Here is a 24416-nt window from a genome sequence, read left to right as displayed (position 1 = left end):
ACACCTCTTACCTGCACCACTACAAAATGTCTGGTTGGTACTCCAGCACAATCGCACTGCTATTGTTTCATTGTAGGATTCTATTTCCCCTGAGGTATCTTAAGAGAAGACCTTGCCAAAAGCAAAATAATAGTTTTCATTATCACTTTATGCCCTGAAGGTCTGTAAGCACCCAAGAAAAGGACCCTTGCCCAAAACAATTCTTCCATGCTGCCACCTACACTTGGACATTAAAAGCAGGAACCAGTAACCAGGTTACCAGGTTTGACCTGTTATGGGAGGGGAGTGAATGCGCTGGAACCTCTGAATCCTGAGAGCACCTGAGAAGCCCTGTCCCCCACACTGCAATAAGCACAAAGCAGCCCATATTATTTTAGTACCACTGCCAAGCCATCTAAACAAGTGGGCAGCCATTAACTGAACCTAAAACTGAAACAGACTGAATAGCACTCACTGAGTAAAGCCTGGGCTCACATACTGTTCAGAGAGGATGCAAAAATACTGAATAGCTGCTCATTACAACAGAATGTGACTGTGTAATTAAAGATGCAGCATAACTCATGCAAACATTAGGGTTATCCAGGGAACTTTGACTCTTGTATTTCCTAACTTCTGAGGACTTGACTTCCACAATTGCTACATCCTTTTAATGTCAGGATCTGCATGTAATTTCCTGGATTCACTCTCCTTTCCTCAAAAATAAAAACCCTCATAGGAAAACTCACTAGCTTCTCTCTTGTGGTGTCATCTTGAAATATTCACAGGGACTTTAAGTAGTCTTGAAACCCCTGGTGACTTCCAAAAGATATGTTCCATTACAGCTACCAGAAAAACAAAATAACTGGGCAACTTGAGGAAAAAAAGGAAACTTATTAACCCTACTTTTAAAGGTATTTTACTTCAAGCTGAAGTGCTCTGTGTGGGAATAGTGCCAAAGCATTTCCTTGCCTGAAATCATTACAAGAGATTTCAGACCAGCAGAAGTGTGTGACAGGATGGACACAAGCTGTAGGTAGAGTGCAGGATGCCTTTCCTCAGTGCTATCTGTGCTGCTGCTCTGTTGAGGCAATAGGGGAAATGCATTAAATAAAAATAAGAGTGGGGGGGGAGGAGGAGGAATTTGGGGAACAAATGAAACAGGAAATGGGGTCTTCAGATTATCTACAAACCTTTAGCATCTATAATCATGGTAGCAAATTACAATCAAGACATGCCATACTCTACATTTCCTGGGGTGCTTTTTATGTGAATTTAACATAAATCTAGCCATCAGCCTCAGCAGCACATCATGCTCACTTTCAAAGCCAGGCTAAGGAACTTGTCCTAATTGTGTTATTTTTCTCCAGTACTGGAATTAATTTACTTTTAAGTTCAGATGAATCAGATGATGAATTTTAACAAGTTAGTGTTTCCCCCAAGCAAAAGGCAGAGCTCATAAACCCCCATTTATCCAGCAATCAGGTTTTATTTCTCCATGGTGAATAATTTCAAAGATAGACCATGAAACATTAGTTCAGTGTCAGCTGTATGCAGTAAGAGCAGAGGCCAGTCCAAGAAAGGAAGGTCCAGCCCATGTGCTACCATAATTTCTAAAAAATCACTGACCCCTGTCTCAAACTCATATGCTGCCAGATCACTTAGGTTATAGGTAGAGAAATTCCTGTCATTAATTCCACAATGCAAATGAAGTCTTGTCCAGAGTTCTGCCTCATCTTTCCTGCTGCCACTCCCCCATCTGCAGCTCAGCGTTTGTCCCATTTGTTCAGTGTGCATCCCATTTGCCCCAACACCCGCAGCTGCCAAGACATCCATCACTGCACACAAGTAGGGAGAGGACAAGGATCTTAGAAGGCTCCTTAAGGCTACCTCAGCTCTTTCACCTCCCCAGTCCTTCCCCCTTTGTTCTGCAGGAGGGAAGGAAGAGTGTTAAGGGGAGCCTTTCCTCCCCTTCTTGACTTCTTCCTTTCTGTGGTATGCAGTATAGACTGAACTGAAGGCAGAGAAAGCATTTAGGACTGAACTCACTGCCAGTCTACAAGGATTCACTATCTGCTATCTTATGCCATTATCTCTCACACTTTAAAACCTGCAGCAGGTTGCTCTGTCCCTTTGCACTCTCCCAATAATCCACATTTCTCCACTGTCTGGGAACCTACAGGACACAAAACACTATACTCACAGAGTGAGAAGCTCCCACTCTTTTCTTCTAAAGGAGTTACTCTTTAAATAGGAATAGCCACAGGTCTGAGTGGGGGTGCAAACCCTGATTGCAATACACGGTGAAGAAAGAACGTGCTCTTCTTTCCATCTAGGAGCTCCAACCTCCATTGGACTGCAGAATGCCTGAAAAAATGGCCAAAATCTTTGTGCCCCACTTAGGTAAAACTGTCAGACAGAAGACCATCTCTACAAGAGCAAGCAGCCACCTCAGCCACAGCCCTGGTGAAGAAATTGTACAGCTACTCTGGCAGATGATACTTGAGACACAACAGATGACAAAGGGGTGTGTGTGTACTGAAGCAGGGGAACCGAAAACAGAACTGGGGTTAAAAAAAAAGGTTAAGGGATAAAAGAGAGTCTGAGGTAAGGAGCCATTATATTCCATTACATCAAAGAGATCAGAGAGATCTCAAAGCACAAGTGCTACAAACATCTTGTTCCTTGTTTTTAAGCAATGTCTGTTCTGTCATTAACTACATATTTGGGCTCTGCCTGGCTGTGCTGCTCATGCACCAGCAGGCGCTCTGTCTCCATTGATCCCAGTCAAGTTTATAACCAGAGGGGTTGGAGTCATTTAATGAAGCAAGCTTCCCCATGCTGAGCAGAAGCCTTTTCAGCACTTAGTGAAGGGGATTCATCACACCAACTGCTCGGAACAGCCACTGCACTGTCCTCACCAAATCCTTTTGTGCCTTCTCAGTCAGGCCACCTTGGAAACATGTGAAGTGGGAAAATCTGACTTCTAGTGGACAAAACACTTAACAGCTCTAAATCTGAAACTAAAAAATTCTTTCAGGAGAAGGAGTCCTTGTGAGTCATGAAAAGTCTGATCATCAAATTGTTCATTGTTAATTTGCAGTGAATGTGTTTTTTGATCGTGGTGTTAGATTGACGGCATAGAACTCAGCCCCACTGTGCCCTGCAAGAATTACTGCACTACAAATAATACATGACAACAGTACTTTAAGGTCAGTCCAGAAAAAACATCTACTCTCTTCTGCCTTGTGCAGGCAGCAAACATGCCCTAACTGCTGAATACTGGCATTACTCACTGTATAATCCCATCTCACCCCCTTTTCTGAAAATCAAGATGAGAACAGGGTACTAAGCATGGTTATGAAGTTTTCCTTTTTAATATATAAAATATGTAACAGTCTTTGTTATTAATATTTAATCTTAAAGAATATAGGAAATAGTAAAACCTAATAACTTGGAATTTAGATAGTTTATTGAAAAATATCAATTTAAAGAGAGCTAATCCTGAAAAGATTTAATATCGATTAGTAAAAACAATATAATATTCATCCAAAAAAGGGTGCAGAAACCATTTGGAAACTCCCTGAATTTACTGGAGTCTAAAATTGAGAAATGTGAATATGCAAGATTTGTGTTCTACAATATTTGTGTATTTGTGTTCTACGATCTTTTCCTTCTAGTATCTTGACTAGTTAGAGGAACTTTTGAATAGCTTCCACACAGAGGAGAAATATTAACTGGTATCATTTCTATTTTATTAGTCTGCATGAGAATAACAAAATTTACCTTGTCATAATAGTATCTGAGCGCTCGGCTCAGCTTGTCATAATTCATATTAGTTTTGTTTTTTCTGAGTCCCCACAGCTTAGCCACTTCTTCTGCCTTGAGTAGCTTGAATTCGCCATCATTAGACGTCCAGCAAATGAGGTGCTCGTGTTTCTGGTCTAGCAGCAACTGCAAAAGGAACTGCCACAGTGTGATTGCACTCTCCATACCTACAAGGGACAAAGGAGAGCAACAGTGTGAAAAACATTTGGGAGCAGGTGTTCCACCCAACGCTCATTTCAGTAATAAGCTCTGTGCAGGACTCATCCTACGTAATTGAGAAAAGGAAGCTACCACATCATTTACAACCAAACAAGCACAAGACCTACAGGTCTTCCACTGCTTTTTCAGCATTTTTCCCACTGCTGTTTTCTGAAGGACACACAAAATAGAGGAAGTATTTAGAAAAGCACTGCCCACATAGTTCACATTGTACGAGGTCACCACCAGTTGGCGTCTTCCATTCAGTGTAAGCAATCACTCTTCAAAGGAACACATAAGGGCGGGGAAAGGACTTATATAACTATCCACTGAAATGATATTAAAATCCTGCTGTTTACTGCTGTTTTTCCCAGGAGGATTATACTGGACTTGTTTGGATATGTCACTGTGAAAAAGGGGGAGGACGAGGGAAGACCAGAGCAATTGCCTTCGATTAGAGGACCAGAAGCCACATCCCTTCCCCCTCCCACCACCATACAGCCTTTGCCTATTTTGTTTTTTCCAGGACCTGAAATTACTCTTGCTGTTTCTGCCTGTCAATTCAAATAGTTCAACAGATATTCTTTATTTTTTAGAAAAGCTGGAAGTTCAGTACATTTAAGCACAGTAAAGTATGTTTGTAATGATGTTTACCCTGAACTCTCTTTTCTTTCATTATCATACGTACTACTGAGAATTAGGAATATTTTTAACAGTGCCTGAGTCTCACATCTGAGGTTGTTTGAATTTTTTTTCTCTGCTAAAGGTTGTTTGAATATCTTTTTCCTCTGCTAACTGCCTGTGCTACTGAGCCCTCCCTAGAACAAACCATTTGTTCAGGCACTGCAATAAAAGGATAAACTAAAGGCTGGCTATATTCTAACTCAGCACAGGTATATACACAACTTAAAAATTGGGAGCATTATCACTGCTAAAAACTTATCATTTTCATGAAGATGCAGCTAAAGTTGACCTTTTAAACTACAGAATCAGAAAATGAAATTTTCACCACTTTCAAAACATTCCAGCCTTATCATGTTAACACTGGATCAAATTATTTTTTTCTTGGCCTCTTCTTATTCTTAACTTGGGTATGTTATGTCACACAGATTTATTGCTGGTATTGATTAATTGACTATGGTGCTAATGGGGCTAATTATTACCTGACTTACCTCTCTGCATGAAACAATGGATATTTTTGTCTTTATCTAGACAAGCTCACGATTTTTAGCGCCCTTGTTCATTTTGTTTCCCAATATATTGTTGTTTGTGCCCTAACAGATGACACGGAGAGAAAGCCAGGCTTGCTGCCTGACGCTTCCCTGGATGTGCGTACCACAAGAGGGCACAAGACTTCCAGCTATCCACGGCAGGGAACGAACGGAACAGCAGAAGGCTGCGGGAACAGCTGCCTCTTCAGGTCTGCCCCAGCATGAAGGAAATCACCGTGCGTAAGGTTCACGAGTATAAAGAAAAATAAATTGCACGAGCTTCACTAGTGTAAAGCAACTTAATGCTACTAGAGAACACTGTCAACAGTTTTACGGAAAAACAGGGTTTGGAACTATGTTTTGGTCCAAATAATTTCTAAGTACACTGGCCAAACAAGGGTCGGCAGAATTAATGATGGTTCTACTATCTCTTCAAAATCTTAATTTCTCTAATTAACTGAGAGTCCCGTCTGAATGACAAAGACAAAACCACTGATGCCCAGCTGAGTGATACCATAACGACGCAGCGCTTTCAAAGGTCCATTTGAGGTTCCTAGGACTGTTAGGGATCCTGGAAACAGAACTGCCCATATGGATGGTTGAGCACTTTCAAAGGTTTGCATTTACTTCATTGCATTTTGATACAAATCCTTTCCCACACAGCATAAGGCAAGAAAAAAAATTCATAGCTAGAATTAAATATACCTGACAGTTACTCACTTTACAGCCTTTAAAAGTTCCTTTAAACTACACCCCTCTGTGCAGGTATTAGCATCTTTAACAGATTATTTATCTATAACTTCATAGATAATAAAGTGTCCCTATTAATCTGGTGTAATAAATATACAGATACACATCATATATATATATATATACACTTTCTAATACTTGTAAGTTTTGCAATTTACTTTGCTAAAAAGGCATATTTATATACAATCATATTCCTCTTAAATAATCCTATTTTCTGTATATCACATATTTTGCAACCATACCCTGCATAATTTCAACTTGCATCATACAACTCTTCCTAACAAGAAATCACAAACAGAACTTTTGTTGCTCTGGAAAATTTTAAGTAACTTGTAAATACCTTGCTTCAAAATTGTACTAAAATGTGTCCCATGCTACAAAGACCTGTAAGGAGAACTTCAGCTGAGGAAAGTAAAGATGGATGAGAATTGTAGAAGTACCAATACAAACTTCACCACCATTATCATCACCCAAAACAGTGTAATACCTCAGAGACACAATTCTCTCATCCAGATCTTAAACTACAAGATCAGCAATTGTGACTCTTCAGAGAGGTTAGGTGGAACTGAACTAAAAGTGAAGAACATTTTGCTGCCGCCTGCTCCATCCCCATTCACCTCTGCCCATGAACACTCACAGAGTAATCTCCAGCTAACTTTGTACTACACTTTCCATTATGAACCTGTTTTCTGATGCTTATCATCTGTAAAATGTTTTGGATTCCATTTTATCTACTGAGTGTGGTGTTCATGGCGACTCAGCCATAGGCATAATGTAAAATGCATGAACAGCACAAGCCTGGGCAAGAGAATCTGACAGGAATACTCACTCCACAAACGGTCCATGCCAGCGAGTAAGGAGAGGTGACTCCCATCAGGTTATTACATGAAAGGTTACTGCCACCTTTCTGGAAGTGGCTCAGTTATTCCAGCTGACATGCACGGATAATCTCTGGGGGTCACTTCAGGTGATGGATCCAGAGCAGATGGCTGTGCTGGGATTAGATTTAGGCAGCTCCTCACAACCCTGGCTTGCCTGACCATCAACTCTCCCAAGCGTGTGGCTCTGAACAGGCTTTATAAAGGACCTGTGTACCTCAGAATTCAGCGTCAATGTGCTCAGTTGGTACATGCATAAATCTTCTACTGGTATGACCCAAGTCTGCCCCTACAGAAATGAGATTAAAACAGCTCAATGCTGCATTGTGCTTCATCCCTCCATCTGCCACTGAGTTCCTGTATAAAGCTTCCCATATTGCTGGTACAGCAACTGTATGTATGATCCCTACATGAGGCAAATCATGCTAATTACCTTTTCAGCTGATCATTAATTGTATGGTCCTACTGTTCCAATCACCATACTTGAGGTGTTCAGGTCTGAGTTGCACTGAATATTCACAGCTGTAACTACCTATAACAGAACCCTTGTTCTAAGCATATATGGTTAAGTAAAATCTCAGATTCCTTGAATTTGGTAAACTGGTGTTAATCTCATTTCCATTCTGTAAAATGTGATTTGCAGGGGAATAGTTGTAGCAGGATGCTGTGCGTGGACTCCTCTCTGAGAAGGTGTTTGTAAAGCAAAGGGGTCCCTTCTGCACGCCATGACTCAGTGGGAAGGCTTCTCTAATAAACTTTGTCTGAAGCTCCCATTCTGCCCATGGCAAATTCCCATTCTGCCCACAACAAGAGTTAAAAATTTAAGATCCTACAGTGACAAGATTTTTTAACTGATACAAAATATTTAATTTCCAAACAGGCCAATAGAAGTATTAACCTGCCTTTCTCTGTGGGAACCATCTGGGGTTCCACAAGGCAATAACTGTCCCCTTGGGAGGACAGAATGGCCACAGAGTTTACTAGGGCTTAAACTTGTGCCTCATTTGAGTGGTCAAGCAAGAGAATCGCGACAGATGTACTGGATTTATTACAGGACATGTAATTCAACCAAAAATCTGGTACCTGTATTAGAAGTCATAATAAATTATGACTGTGAGGAGTGGGAGATCTTCAAGAAAACATTATATTTCATTTATGTATTTTCTAATTCTTTTGAATTTCTACTGACTCAAAGGGAATTCAGTGCCTTGCCTTACTTTGACAGAAAGGGTTGTTAGGATGCGGTCACTTCCTACAGTGACCACATTTCATTCAACTCTTTATTAATATTACATAGTAATAAAAACTATGCCTCTTACTTCTGTTCTCAGTACAAGATTTGAATGCAGGGCAATAAATAATACATGGAACCACATACTGAATTACATGGATTAGCAGAAAAAATAGTTTTAAAAAAACCCTTATCAATGAGTGTTTAAAAAACACTCATCAATTAGACAAAATGAGAAACAGAACCTATGTTAGAAACGTATATCCTGTGTCATGGAGAGCCTTATCAAAATTCATATGGACAAAAGAGTCGATTTTTTAAATTCATTAACTCTGACATATCTGATTTTTCCCATCTTACCATTTTTTAAATAATTATTCAATGCATTTGACAGTCAAAGATGCTTTCTAAGCCATGAAACAAAATTTGCTAGTTTGACCTGACCTAGATAGCCAAGTAATTTTACTTTGTGATCAGTTCCACTACCACTGATGCAAATAATCATGGGCATAGTTAGAAGGAATTTTACTTGGAAATGCTGTGTTAGACAGCAAAATCATATTTTGAAGACTGAGTTTTCTGAAAATCCATTTCTCTGGCAGCTGTGACATGGAACCACACTAACACCATCTGCATTAGCAATTTACATTCCTTGCAATGTGCTTCCCCCCATACAAACCCTTAGCAACTGCATGATCAGTGTGACGTAACATGCTCTCCACACACCAAATTTTAAGTTTAGGTCTGATGACAGAAGGTGGCAAATCAGAGTATCTGTGCTGATAATTCTGCTCCTATTTCAACCAAACTGAGGGACTAACAGAAATGCCTAAACTTGGAGCAGCAGCAGAGTCAACACCATAAGATCTCCCTGAGGAGGATAATGGAAATGGACAGACATCCATAGGGCAAAGTGTCCCATCTGAGAGATGATGTTCCTGTAAAGGGGCTACCCAAATTTCTCACTTAGGCAAGGGACCTCCATGCCAAACACTCTCTCTCCCTTTAGCATTTGAAGACTGGCTTCAACCAGCATGAAAAAACACTATGAAAACGTTATTCAAGTTACACTAGAAATAGTTAAGATGTGATAATATATGTGCTGATGAACTGCATAGGCTTTTTTTTTATTACCAAGAAAATACTTACGAAATTCCACGCGCTAAAATGGCAGTCAGTAAAGTGGCATTAAAATACAAAAATACAGTTATTAATCTGCTGGTCAAAATAAAACAAATAAGCAAGGCATCTTAAATCCAAGCAGGAGAAAACCAGGAGGCTCAGAGACAAATCTAGCTAAGTAAAATCTCAGTATCGGAAAGATTTATGACATGAACTGTGAAATAAGCAGGATAGTCCTTGAAGCATTAAGTTTTGTAGGACTCTTGGATAGGAAAACCCAAATGAAAAAGGCAAAAAGCTGGAAAGCAGCTCTGTAGCAGTCGAGGACTTCTGTAGAGCTCCTTAGCTTCCATACAACTATGTTACAGCTGTAACACAGCTCTGCTCTCCAAAGTAGTCCAGGTTTCCGACTTAGATTTTTTCTCCATGTTAGCTCCCCTAGAGCCTTTCTAAAATAGAGATAAACTGCTGATCCTGGACAATCAACATGAACAAGTTCTGAAGGCTAAAACTAGGAATCCCTCCAGGCACTAGGATCAAAACCAGTCCCTTTTGCTTCAGAGGTCTGCAGAGGAACAACATCTGGGAGCCTGAGCTATAAACCAGGTCATGGGACTTGGGGCAGAGGAGGGACAGCTGAGTGGGGACAAACTGGCTGGGATGCCCAGAGGCTGAAAAAAACCAGCTGGAGATCAATTAAATCAGGAAGACATAAAAGGTGTTAGCCAGCATTAAGCCATATAGGTAGTCACAAAAAGATGGTGATCAGACATGTACATGAAAAGGATTAAGAGGCTGAGTCAGGACAGGGAAATTAATTTCCCTTAGCATATGAAAAAACTGCTGATTCCTTCTGTAGCCAAAGCAGCTGCAAAAGATTCAGCTCCTTTTTGTATGCCCCATCACAGCGGGCACACACCTCCACTTCCATTTCCCTTACAGGCACGTGTGTGCTTTTGCAAGCACACAGCATTTCTCAGTAACAGATGCCTTTTTTACCATTTCAACTACTCTGGAAAACGTGTGTACATTTTTTGTACGTCCATTTTCTGCTTTTGTATCCTAATTCTGTCCGGCACATTTCTCTGAGCAGCGTGACGTGGGGCATTGTTAGTTTCTCATTCACGTTAGCATTTGGCTTCCTTTATTTCTGCAGGTTGCAGCCAGGAAACTGGAAAATGGGCCACAGGAAACCTGGCCTCCTACATCTGTCCCAGTTTGTAATAGCAGCTCTGGTTTTATTTTTCTAAGTGTCTCAGGTTCGTTTTAACCCTTGAGATGACTGCTGCAATACCATGTGCAAGAATGTGACTGTATTGCCATTTTTTTTAACCACCATTTCTCAATACTAGAAATGGAGATTTTTACTTAATTAATTTTAAAGGCTATTAATACTTAGAAAATAAACAGTTATATGAGTTTTTTAAAAAACTCTTGTTGAAAATTACCAAAACAATTCCATATATAAATTTCATGCTATATAAAATATCAAAGAGTATATATAGCGAAAAATATGGAATAAGGCAGTGTCTATATACATCCTAAACATAGTTCTAAAGTGAATGTCCATATGAAATATTGAAGAGCTTATAAATCCTCTAGTACTATTTTTCTATTTCACATTTTAGTTTCCATAAAAAATTGAAGTACACTTGTTTTGCATTTAATTACAGAAGCAAGAGTGTCGATCAACAGAAGGAGCTTTCCTAAAATAATTAAAAAATCAGTCAGCCACAACATTTTTCACTGAAAATTCATCTGTGTAACTATGAGTATATCATGAGAGGTTAATGACAATTGCCAAATCTTCCCAAATGTTTGCTCAGAACTATTTGAAAGAAAAGGCTGAGTCAGTCCTAACACTTTATTTCTCAACAGAGATGCTTCAAGGGTGATAAATAGGATGTGGTTGCTGAGGAGTTAGTGATTCTGCCAGAAAGGAGGAAAAACAAATATCAATTTGTTTACTCAGAAAGTTTTCAAATATTCATCAAAGGAGATCTTACTGCTAATTTAATTGGGCTTGAAAAAATAAGCTCTCAACTACGTGTGTAAATATACCTTGTTTCATTTGATGCAGAACTTTCTCTGTTCAAGGTAATAAATCAAACTAGTGGTGCAATCCATACCCAGGACACTTTAGGGAACCAACTGTGTGTGTGATACAGAATGCTGGTAATTTTTCCACATCCAGAAACCAGGACACTTCCTGTCAGAGCATCCTCCAAGTCCTTCCATTGTGTTGAAACTGCAAAAACTTTCTAAATCAGGACTTCCTCCTATTATATTTTAGAGGCGTCTTTCTGGGAAATGCAGATTCAAGTGAAAAAAAAAAAAAAAAAAAAAAAAAAAGGGAATTCCTGCAGCACCACCCAGTGGAAACATTAGAAAAAGCTACGGGGTGCCCCAGAGCACAAGTTCCGATTTACTGCAAAACTACAGTAATATTGCCACAAAACCAGACTGGTTTAAGGATGTGCCGAAAAAACACAGAGGGTTTTGCTGGCCGACGTACTTAAGAGAGTCATACAAGGTATGACTACTCTGCTACTCCTGCGTAACAGTCATCTTTTTACTTTAAATTCTAATTGCAAAGATTATTTACAGTAAAAATTTACAAGGTCTCCTTCTCAAGCAAGAATACCCACTGTTATGACGCAGCACATAAAAGAAATAAACAGACTCCTGTGATTAAGAGCAACACAAAAGAGACAGTAGCACAATCTCGCAAAATATTAAGGGATAACATCGAGTTCCACTGCAGAGAAGAAAGCACTCACACATACGTCCAGTAATGCTTCAAGTAGATACGTTTGGTAATACAGTGTTTGCAGTTTTTAATTTTTTTACCTAAGTCAAAGAAAAGCAGAGGCAGATGTCCATGGGAAGAAAGTTCTGCAATCTCCAAACTAATACAACAAAGGACTGGTTGCCTGCCAAGCAGAGGTGTGATGACATTGCCTTTAGAACACAAGTGTTTTCACATTTTCTGTAAGGATGCAGTTCAAGAAAGAGTTTTAATCCCACTGGAGTAAAAGCCCTTAGCAGGAGGGAAAATGGCTAGTTGCTTCCCTGTGAAGGCTTAAAAAATAACCTGCTCAATTATTTCTAAAGCTAGCCATAAATAAAACTACATAAATCTGTAATGGCTCCAACCCTTCACCTTGGGACAGACATAAAATGAGTGCAGACTCCTCACACTGCTTTCTGTCTGCTCATGTGGTGCACATCTGTGGCATGCTGGCAACACGCTATGCTGCAATCTGAGGGACTCCTGCTTTCAAAGCCAGTCCTATATGTTTATTTTCCCCATATGACTTTCTCTTATATTTTTGTTGGCATCAGTAGGACGCAGATCATGATTACCTGACCGTCCTATATAAAACTTCTGATGTTCCCAAAGCTGAAGAGGGCAGAGGTTCCAACCTCCAGGAACAGTGGCTATTCTAAAAGTTTACTTGATATATCAAGTGATGATTACTCCCAGATGTAAATGCTTTATCTGTACTCCCTTCTTCAAATGAAGTATTAAAATTTTCAATTTTGCAACAACACACCAAATGCTTTGTAACTTGTGCAGTGGCTCTAATATGTTAAATGGTATACTATTACTATCTGCTGCCTCAAATGCTGCTTTAATACATTTCATATTCAGATGTTTAAACTAATATTCCCCTTGTCGTTGATTTTTCCTAGACTAAAACTCAGATAAAAAAGCAGGTATCTTTCATAGTGTGAACAGAGAGGAACCTGGCCAAAAGGACAGGAAATAGTCCTTGGAGTTCTGTTAAAGAAAACCAAGGTTGCTGGCAATTTTCATGAAACCTGAAGCACAGCAAGATCATCACACCTTAGACTGGTAGTCATACTTGCCTTACTATGCATACAAAATTTTCAGAATTTGCTGGATTAGCAAGATGAGCCATTGAACTGTTAACATTCAGGCTTACCTGCATATTGTCATGTTGCAAGGGGAATCAGTTATAGCATTATACCAAAAATGGTATAACACAATTCAGCAGATGGTAACCTACAAATATGGAATCATTTTACCTGGACAGTTTGTTCCCAAAACATTGGCTCTATTGCAGTAGTTCTTGTAGCACAATACAGAGTATAAGTTCCTTAGCCATAAAAAATAAGCACCTAGGCACAGCACTAGTCAAGGTCTGTATTTTTATTATCTCATAGTAAAAACATAAATTAAGAATCACTCTTACATGTAAAAATCCCAAAGATCTGGTATTCTTCTTTGTCAGTGCTAATCAAAGTTCTGATATGTGTGTTTATCATGCACTAAGCTAAACCAAAGCCCAATTAAAAGATTTTTATCTTCTGACATTATTCATTTGCCTACTACGCCAACAAGGACCTACACATTTCACCTAGCATTCTTCATTAAACACTGGAATACCCCACAGAATGCATCATGGAATACATGAGATTTCAGCCAGGAGAAGATCTGATTGTCGCTCTCCTGTACTGTGTCCTGTGTGCTTAAACTAATTCCCACAGCTGCTGCAAACTATGAATGAGAGACAAATGAGACACTATTTCAATGATTACAGCAAACTTTGCTGTACACAAAGTGCTCAGATTGCACATGTTTAGAAGTGACATCAATACACCAACTGGTTTGTGAATGTCTCTGCTGCTCAGGATTACGTAACAGCCACTATTTTGACTTGTATGCTGAATCCTGTAAAAAATGACACATTTAAATAAAATGCAAAGACTCTCTTTCCTCTCCTCAACTTGGATGAGACTGCACAGTCAGCATTATTGTGCCCTGCTCCCAGGGAATCAAACTGCTCTGTTTTGTAAGGGTTTTTATCACAGAGCTCCAGCACTGAAGGGGCAGCACTGAAGGAGTGCTACAGTCATACTTCCTATACCAGCTCTATTCCACACTCACAGTTTGCTAAACTAACCACACACACCACTTGCTCTGAGTCTGCTCTGAGTCACCAGACTTCACAGAGGTCTATGTCCAGAATCTAAACCCACATTCCCATCTCAGCTATGTTAGTGTAGCATGGAAGAAATTCTCTGAAGGTAGTCAACTTTCTCCAGATTTCACTAAATCAGCTGCAAAAGTAATTCGTTCTTATTTTCTAAATGCTTTTTAAAGATTGTTTCTTCACATGAATTACTGTTAATTGCTAGGAAGAGATAATGGTGGTACTTCAGTCTATAAACTTTTTGTTTGTGCCGTATTGTGACTTGATACAGCAAAGGCCATTCAACATTACCACAATATAAACATTTAAAAACAATAACAGACATTAGCATCCTTCTCAAAAAGCCTAAACTGAAATACATCTGATCAATTTTCATTACAAAAACAACAACAAAAAAGAAGAAATATACAGAGACATAGTAAAGAGGTGCTGTCACCACATTAAAGGCAAATGGATGTGGAATAGAAATCTGTTTTCCAGATGAACTATCAGCTGTGTTGCAAAATGAGGATGGGAAACTTATAGGAGGACATTTGATTAAAAACATTTAGGTTCTCTAGATGAAGGATATAATCCAAGTCTACTCTTATGTGTACAACTGCAAAAGCATGTTTAACACAAACATCTTTGCTTGTTCACTAATGTTTTCAGAAAAAGACCCATCTTGTAAAATTGTATTAATGGGACTTAATACTTAGGTTAGAGCCTAGAAAGCTTTTACCAATTTTGAATGATTGGTAATAATCATAAAAATTACATATTATTCATTACATAATTAAATAACACTGAAAACTAAAAGACAATGTGTAAGACATAAGTTTTCCCCTCATAGTACTTCAAATGATCTTCAAGTTAGGATCCACAAGATAAGGAAATTGTATACTTTAAAGCTCAAAATCTAAGACAGGATTGTTTGCACAAGAACCAAAATATATTAACATGTAGTAAACTGGTATTTGCAAAGATCATCCAAGTTATACTCTGAATCTTCAAATACTGGGCAGTAAATTGGTAAGCAGAGACACAGACGTGATTGAAATGACTCTCTGAAATGGGTCTGGGGGAAGCCGTGGAAGGGGCAGTATCATTCACACACTCAGTACACCCTGACACCACAAAATTTAGAGTAAAGCTATGGAAGACTAGGAGGACCCTTCACAGAGCAAGCAGGAGCTACTGCAGTGCCTTAGCTACGTTCAACATGCAGCTAGTCTCCATGCATTAACAGAAGTGCTGACACACTCGAAAGTAAATACATGCCTAAGTGCTTTAAAAGATCAAAACAAAGTAAGTTTGCGGCTTCCTACAGAGACTCTTCTCCTGAAGATCCTGAGCTGTGCCTAACTGCTCAGATGTAGACAGATCACATACTATAGTCTTCAAAACCCTTTCTTTACATAGTTGATTGGTATTTATCTTAGAAGTCCATAGGTGTCATGTCCATAACTGTCATCATATAGTTGAACAGTTTTCAACACTTGGCCAATGCACGTGGGGGTCAATGGACCTTTCTCCTGACAGCGAGGCAGAAGCACTGCAGCACTACTACTGTAGGCACAACTGCTCAGAAATAATGATGGATCCACAGATAGGAGAAGGACAAACCCCACTGCTCCAGATAATCACAGCAATGCTACTTGAGCAAGCAGCCCAAAATCAGACATGGTGTTGAGAACTGTAACTCTCCTACAGTAAAAAAAAAAATATCATTTTCAGCTGAGTTGTACCTGCCTAGCACATGGCAAAATTGGCCTCCTATGTTCTCCAATATAACTTTAAAATATTACTTAAATACTTAGTTGTCCATTATAATGTGAGATACTGCCCATGAACTGCACCTATCAAACAGATCGACAGCTCCAGGGTACATTTTGGTAGTGCAAAAAACCTACAACAGTATTCATAAAAAATTTAAAATGCAGAATTGACTATACAGGTATTAACTGGCATTGATTTAGCTGGCAAGTAGTGCCTTTATGATATTTTTGTATCAATGTTTATTGGCAGGTGTTTTCTCTAGTTCTTGCTTTTAGAAAAGCAAGTCTCCTTCAAAGAGCTTTTGAATTAAAATCCACTCTTAACAAGAAACCCTTAAGAACCTGAAATCTGATATAATTACTGGCACATAAAATCACAATGCATTAAAGAAAGTTTTAAGGACAAAGATTAATTTCTTTTTGTGAAGTGCACAAATGAGAGGCACTTTGTGCTTCATCTGCTTTGTTTCCATTCATGCAGCCTGGTATTTTGTGGTGCAGTGAGCTGGACTTCCTGTGCCTACACCTTGACATTCTCCTCAAAATCATGACTGAATCCTTAATCATTCATTATTCAACAAAATACTTCAACATGAGAACAGACATATTCGGTCTTTCAAGGGCTCTCAACAGCCTCCAGAATACTCATCGATTCATTTAACAAGCCACAGATGAAGTAAACATGTGTCTAATGATTCAAGGCTATGACATTCCCTACTGTGGAAAACACCAAGGAGAAAGCCACGGTGAATCAATCCAAGGATACACGGCGCAACAGGACTTTCACAGGCCCGTCAGTGACAGCCTGTGGCATGAGCCATTGGGTGTGGTTACCAAGCACAGACTGCAGCTCAAAACCAACAGTGCTCTTTGAAACTGGCCCAGGATAACTGTCCTATAATCAGTGTCACAGCTCCGAAATGGATTCCAGCAGCAGCGTCCAGGCGCACCGTGCACTGGAGCCACCTCCACCAGAAGCAAGCCACAGACTGATAAATCACCTCAACTGCACTAATGAGTGCAGCCTGCTATATCTTTATGGGAAGAACCAGCTAATTTATCAGTTCTTCGCTATCTTAGATTATTTAGCATTGTGACAGAGCACCCCTCAGAGAGATAATGGTAACTACATGAACTTACAAATTTTATAGGACGTCACCAAAACATACTAGTTAAAATCCTTTTTTATAAATACATGTATCACAAGTAACTATGTGTTGGTGCTCCCACCCTTATTCCATGCTCCCTTTAGTGGCCAAATGTCTGTTTATTTTGGTACCTATTTCTTTCTTCTGAAGCAACATGTTGGCACGTGATTGCATTCCCAAGGCTAAGCTTTGTATTTTCCATACAGCTGATGGACCTCCATGTCCGTATTAGGTATAGCTACCTTCCTACATGTAAACATATGAGCCTCAGAGCAAACAACAAGCTCCATGCACCTTGGTGAACCTGAAAATTGACTTTCATTCTGTGCTAAGTCTTGCAGAACCAGTTTTTGATCAATATTTGTGTTCACTTGACCAAAAATACCTGCCCCTACAAATAACTCTGTCATAAGAATACCTCCATCCCAAGAAGGGCATTACAACAAGAAGGCAAAGTTTACATAACTGGACTTCCTGCACAACAAAGAGGAAATACTTCAGTCTTTGGAGTGATATACTTGATTTCTTTCCATGACTTAAGTTTAATGAAATAACATTAAGTAACAGGAGCAAAGAACCACTGTGAATCAGTAAACACTGAAAATGGCTAATGACTAAAACAAAATACACTTTTGTTTCTACATAAAAGTGTCCATGTGTGTGGTGTTATAAACAGTTACGAGGAAGGCTGTAGCTGAGTTCCTCCCCTGAGACTGAGTTGCTTATTTCAGCTGTTGCATCTAGGTGGAGTCGGTGATATCAGAAAGGATGTAAGCCTGTGGGTTTTTTCTTTTTAGGAACAACTTGCACAGCTGATTTGGAAAAATCAAGATGTAAGCAATGATGATAACTCTTGGAAGACAATATATATTCCTAACACATTTTTGGACAGGTGAAGAAAAAATCATATTTACAATAAAAGCACCTTTAATACTTTTTTATTTTTTGAGTGGAAACTAACATGCATTATATGATATTTGGATTTTTTTTTATTCCAGACAGAACCGGTCTATCTTTAACACATCTATGGATTACTTCTCATTCAGTCTTTCAAATTTACAGAACACACAACTCAAAATACACTACTACTACATCTGTCTTCCTGAGGACATCAGGATGTTTTACACTTACGTCGAACGAACACAACATACAAATTCATAGAGTGTGGATAGACTACATATATATATACACATATATATGTATATATATATATATATATATATACACGTATGAATGTATGTGCTTCATCTACTCTGATCAGTAGACAGCACACTGAAATTCCAGCAATATTTAATGCAGTAAGTGAACAATTTAATGTCTGTATTTCAAAGAGAGACAGTAAGAGCCAGGAAACACTCTTCAGCAGGTTTTGGTGTTGCACACCACACTAACAGCTCCATAACATAATCAACAGGTTTTTGAACACTATGTCCAGAAATGCACTTCTTTCTTTAAAACTTAAGAATTTTACAAAAGAAGTAAACGTCCAAAACTGAAAAAGAATCTCTGGCTTCCTGATGACTGCATTTGACTGAGACAGAGATTAGGCATTGTCTGGTTTGTACACTATTCTAAAAATTCTTCACTACCCGGCTAGAAAATCAAGAGGCATCTGTGTCTGGAGATTGTGTCAGTAATCCACTAATAGAAGTCCTCATCACTTGTTAATGAAGAATTTTTCTGTGTCACTTGGACATAGGAAGTGCAGGAAACACTGCAGATCCTCAGAGGTAAACACGTGGTATACTGCAAGCACTATTTTTTTGCATAATGTTTGCCAGTTTAATGCTATCACATAGTAATTCAAGTAGGTAGCTAAGTGTTATTTCCTACTGCATACCATTTTATTCACATTTATTGACATTTCCTTTAGCTAAAATTCACTTGCAAGCAAGAATCCATTTTCTTTGCTTACTCCAGAATTTTTTTTTTTGCAAAAAGTTGTTAACTTCTAATTTAAAGATTGGTGGGGCATGGCAAAAATCTTTCAGTTCTGAAAACAGATTTCTTTCATGACCACTATGAAAGAAAATCATCATGAAATAATTACACAAACCACTAAATCAAAACTGGTATGTACAAAATCACTTGAAATCTAGATATGAAAAGCATCAATACAGGAAGGCTATGTGCATGAATATATTTTTCAAATATGGCCATCATCTCAGTATCTTGGCACAAAAGTCCTCTAACTTTGCAAATACATGCAATTGTCAGACATGCACAGAACATGTTTACCATAACACAGACTTCTGCTACCCCATTTCTATGCTTCACCCTATGGAAATATTTATGCATAAATTAATCTGAAATAATTGAAAAGTCTTTATGAGCAAAATACGAGATGAATCACGACTTTCTGCTTGAAATGAAATGCAGCGATTGACTTTTGGAGTCCTCATGACCTAAAAGATGCTACATTATATAAATTGTCATAGCACTACACTCCTAAGTAAATAAAGATGTAACTTGTCTCCCTTTCAACTGCAACGTTAGAAAGGCTGACAGGGCTTCACAAAACCCTCCTGTGTTAGGGAACGGAAACTCCTAATGAGATTAGTTGGTGTGTGTGCAGACATTACTTAGCCATGACTAAATGGGCTCTCTTCCTGCAGCCAGTGGAAAATTCAGGGAACTTTTTCCCCCTGCAGCATCAGAGTCCCTCTAACCTTCAGCAAAGCCAGATCCAACAACAACTCTCCACTTTCTCTCCCTTTCTCTTTCTTTTTTTTTTTTTTTTTCCCCTTCCCTTACAAACATTTTTTGTGTTTTTCTTTTTTTCAGTTGGTCGTGGAAACTATCCACGTCGGCCAAGGGGTCTGGGGGCAGGGGGTGGCTAAGAAAAGCGGGTGGGGGGAGGTCCGGGGAGAAGGCTGAAGACTACAAAGGAAACTGTAAAAAGGAGCAAATACATAAACCTGAGAGGGAGAAAACCACAGAGTTTCTTTGTGAGCTGCAGTGACTCATTTTCAAGATGTTGTCTGCTGCCAGTTTCAAACCGGAAGCGCATGGCAATTAGTCTTGCTGTTTCCAGACAAGCCAGAAACTCTCCCGACACTTTTTTTTTTTTTTTTTTTTTCTCTTTTCCTTTTTAAAGCCTCTTCTGCAGTTTCTGCAGGAGCTTTCCCTTCCCTCCCCCCGCGCCCTCCCCGGCCCCGCTCGGCCTCGCAGCGCCGCCGGGGACCCCGCGGCGCCCCCGCCGCCCTGACAGGCACCGGGCGGCCCCCGCCGCCCCGAGCGCCGTGCCCGGGATGCCGCTGGGAGGGGGCAGCCCCACGGCACTGCCAGCCGGCACCGGCGGGGAGGGGGGGCACGATACGCTCCGGCACCGCCGAGGGGCTGCGGGGCGGCGCGGGGTCCCCGGGTTCCCCGCGACCCCCGGCCCCTCCTTCCCGGCCGTGTCCCTCCTCACGCCCCGGCTCCTTCTCCCGCGTCCCCCCCGCCCACACACACACACACGGTCCGTCCCGTCACCTGCACCCGCAGCTCCCGGGGGACAGCAGGGCCCCCGGGGAAACCCTTCACCGGGGCGGGGGGCCCCTGCGGCGGCGGGAGCCTCCTCCGGCATCCCGCCCCCCCGACCACCGCCCCCTGCCTCGTTACCGCCGCGCTGGCCGGGCCCGACCCCGGGGCAGGACCCCTGGGCTCCCCGGCCCCGTGCGGGGCTGCGAGCCCCCTCCCCGCGGTGCCCGGCAGCCTCACCTCCCTCCCGCGGGCTGCCCCGCGCTGTCCCCGCTGCCGCCCCACCAGCGAGCGGAGCGCGGCCCCGCAGCAGCCGCCGGCCTCCCCTTCCCCTGCCCGCAGCCCCCCGAAACTTTGCGGGAGCCGGGGCGGGCGCAGAAGCACTTGTACCTACCCAGCGGCTGAGGGACTTCTCCGCTCTCTCCGGGTAGTCTAGAGGGAGCTGAGTAAAATTCCCTGGTTCTCCATGCTGACAGTCTTCTGCAGGCGCTCTGTTGCTCTAGTAATGAGATCCTGATTTTGTTTTCCCTTTTTTCTTTTTTTTTTTCCCCTTGGGCCGGTGTGTGTGTGTGTGTGTGTGAGCGCCTGCCCGTGTGAGGGAGCGAGCAGGAAGCCGGGGCAGTCAGACAGCGGCCCGGCTCACTTCCTCTCCCGCACTATTCCCCGGGCGGTTTGCAGTCTGTGTAAACAGCCTTTTCCTCCCCGCGCCCCTCGCTCTGGCCGCCGATGTGCAGCATGGCTGTAACACAAGACACACGCATAGTAAAGCGGGCAGCGGGGACTCCGCCGGCTCGCAGGGAGCTCCCCGACTCCCCCGACCGCCACCCCTTCCTGTGCTACACCCCTGGGGAGGAGCTTCCCGCCGGCCGCCCCAGCTGCTTGGGCCAAAATATCCCCGCGTTTCCCCGTGAGACACAGGAGAGATGCTTATGAACCCCTTACGAGCGGTGCTTCGCCATGCCGGAGGATGGTGACGGCCTTTGGCCCCTGGAGAGACGGCCGCCTTTGTCCCACCATGCTGGGACTGAGGTCACTGTGGAGGGGAGCCTTGGGCACCTCTGGCTGGGCTCATTGGGGGCTGAGGGGCTGGTGGGGTGCAGTAGCTCACTGGACACTCGCTGGCCATCTTCCCGAGCTGAACCTCACATGGATAGCAAAGTACAAGAGCAATGCAACACGGTGCAACAACTTAAATCAAGGGAAATAACATGTTAAAAATCAAGGAGCACTCAAATCGTAGAATCATGAAATGGTTGGATTTGGTTTGGAAGGGACCTTTAAAGGTCATCCTGTCCACCTCCTTTGCAATGAGCAGGGACATCATCGACTTGACCAGGTTGCTCGGAGCTACTGCTCTAACCTGACCTTGAATGTTTTCAGGGATGGAGCACCTCTACCTCCCTGGGCAAACCTGTGCCAGTGCCTTACCTCTGTCATTATAAAAAATGTCTTCCTTATATCCAGTCTGAATCTATCCTCTTTTAGTTTAAAATTATTACCCCTTTTCCTATTGCAAATCATCAAATACAAGCTGGATCTTGCAGCTCTACATCCTATCTCAAGAGTCAGACCAGTGGTAGTTTGTTGATTGAGATTCAGGTTTTGACCTTCAAGCTGTAGACCTCAGATCTAAGCTGTTGGTTTGGATTTATTAAAAGGGACACATTTTCAGTATTTGGAGTTTACATCAATTTTGTCTTTTCTTGTGTCTCATATATCAGCATTTCTAACTTTATTTGGAAATTTTCAGAGTGTGTGACATTATCTTCTGTCTGCCTAGAACATCAGTGACATTCAAGGCATACTTCAAAGTCAATACTGCTATTTCTTTTAATAGTAATGAGATTTATCATTCCAGCACTGAAACTGCAGTTCAGAATGTTTTTGATGAGCGCTGACATAGAAGCTGTGATTACTTTTTATCACTCTATTGGTTTGTTGCTTGCAATGTCATTGGGAACAAAAGTATGTTTTGATGGAGTTAAAGAGATTGTCTGAATTGACCACTAAGCATCAGTCAATAGCATCTGAACAGAGGTACAGGATCAAAATCAGTCTTTTGCGGAAGTCCATCAAATTTCTTCCTTCTCGTCTTCTAACAAGCCATAGAGGAGTAACAATAACTTGGTACCAACACCAAATAATGTAACTTAGTTATTTTTCTTAAATCATTCCCTTTTAGAAGTCATTCTGAATTTCAGAATACAGATGAGGTCCGATAAATCCTCATTTTGTGTTTCCCAAATAAAGAAGCATTAAAATTTTTTATTTCAGATATTATATTTCCTAGATTAAATGTACAATCCTTTCTGTAAGCACTAGTTGAAGTCATTAGGATGCAGGAATCAATCTTTGTTTGGGAACTACAACTGAAGACCCAGTTTTGCAAAGCAGGGCAGTCAGAGAAGTTTTTATGGTGTCAAAATGAAACATTGGACTGACAGATGGGGGTGCCAGTATTCATCTTCTACGTTTACCTTTCATTGGCTTTCTGACCAAGAGGTGAAGTAGAGATACAGGAGAGTTGCCTTACCAGCTATTGGTGTGGAGATCTGAGAGAACACTCTCAAAAGCAATACAAGTTCTTTTCTTTTACAAATAACACTACATCTCTAAAAAATGTTTAAAACTTTAAAAAGTTTTTCTCCGATTTCCTATGCTGCACCAGTTTACAGTACTTTTTAATTTTTTTTTTTTTTTTTTTAACAGCAGTCCTTTTCTTGTCTAGTCAGGTAGAAACCTAAATAAGGCTGCCATGCTGGAGGTCAGATGACCACTGGATGAGGTCTCTTCATAATTACCCTACAAAAGCTGGAGTAAAAAGTGCAGAACTCTTTAACAGAATTAAGAGACCAGGATGTGTTGGAAACACAAGCAATTCAGAGAGCTCTGAAGGAAGTGGAAGAAAATGGGAGTTTTTGGCCAGGGCTACTGATCCTAGCACTATGGATATCATAGGAAAAGTATTTTTGGAAACTACATCTGTGTCTTGATAAAAACACTGTGCTTTACAGAATGATTGCTGAAACTCGCCTCTGCAATATCTGCCTGGCTCGATTAATGTACACTTAGGGTTATCCTTAAGGATTATCTGATGCAAAAATACAAGATAATGAATGAGGAAAACTGTGTGTTTGTATTGTGTAGGAGCTTTTTTCTTCTGTTTTTCAGAAAACCTGTTGGTTGACATAGTTATAAAAATTGCCAGTTATATTTTTAGCAGTCCCTAGTCAGCTTCTGTGTCTCATTTCACATCCATTCATCGGCACATGATATCATTACAACTATTAATTGTAAAGCTTTAGTTCTGTCCTCAAGCTATGAAGATCTGAGGGTTTAGCTTTGGAAATTGTTTTTCCTTGCTCAGAGTTGGTCCAGACAACAGCTGTTCTACTTTTAAACGACTAAGTTTAACTGAGACAGCTCCCCTTCAACCAGAAAGGCAGGTTACTGCTGCTGAAAGTCCTAATCTGATGGGTTCAGGCAATCCTTGAACAAACATATGCACCCAGGATGTCTCTGTTTACCTAGAGACAGGGCAATTTGTAGAAGAGCCTGTATTTATAAGCCTCTCCTGCTGAAAAAATTGCCCCAAAGCATTCCTAAGAATAGTGACTATAATTCTGCCTCATTTTATTAGATTACATCAATTAAGAAACCAGGCTTTGTCTGTCTTTTCAGATTGTTTCTCCTGCATTTTTAAACTGTTCATAAATCAAATGTGCTGCTCTAATTAAACAATCTAAGAGAAGGAAACAAAAAAGTAAAGGTAGATTTGCTGTCCTCCAGATCTCTGTTTAAAGCTCTTCAGGCTGAGACTCATAAATGGGTTGGTCTAGGTTTTAGTGTAATTTCACTCTGAGACTTGAGTCCCTCTTTAATTAAATTATTAAA

General features: G+C 40.8%; 1 protein-coding gene across 1 annotated transcript in view; it reads right to left on the bottom strand.

Annotated features, from left to right (window-relative positions):
* Positions 1 to 21339, bottom strand: part of ELK3 (ETS transcription factor ELK3) — a 37188-nt gene extending 15849 nt beyond the window's left edge. The window contains exons 1-2 of the mRNA XM_042026145.1: positions 20917 to 21339; positions 3763 to 3971 (exon numbers count right to left, since the gene is read on the bottom strand). Coding sequence (XP_041882079.1) covers positions 3763 to 3969 — 207 coding nt within the window. The 5' untranslated portion in view covers positions 3970 to 3971; positions 20917 to 21339. The remainder of the gene's footprint in view (positions 1 to 3762; positions 3972 to 20916) is intronic.
* Positions 21340 to 24416: the final 3077 nt, after the last annotated feature.

The sequence above is a fragment of the Corvus kubaryi genome, unplaced genomic scaffold (assembly GCF_017639235.1).
Source record: "Corvus kubaryi isolate FWS band 111438036 unplaced genomic scaffold, C.kubaryi_AGA036_p1.0 129, whole genome shotgun sequence".
NCBI lineage: Eukaryota > Metazoa > Chordata > Aves > Passeriformes > Corvidae > Corvus > Corvus kubaryi.
Note: the sequence above shows the minus strand (reverse complement) of the source record. Positions and strands in the feature narration are given on the sequence as shown.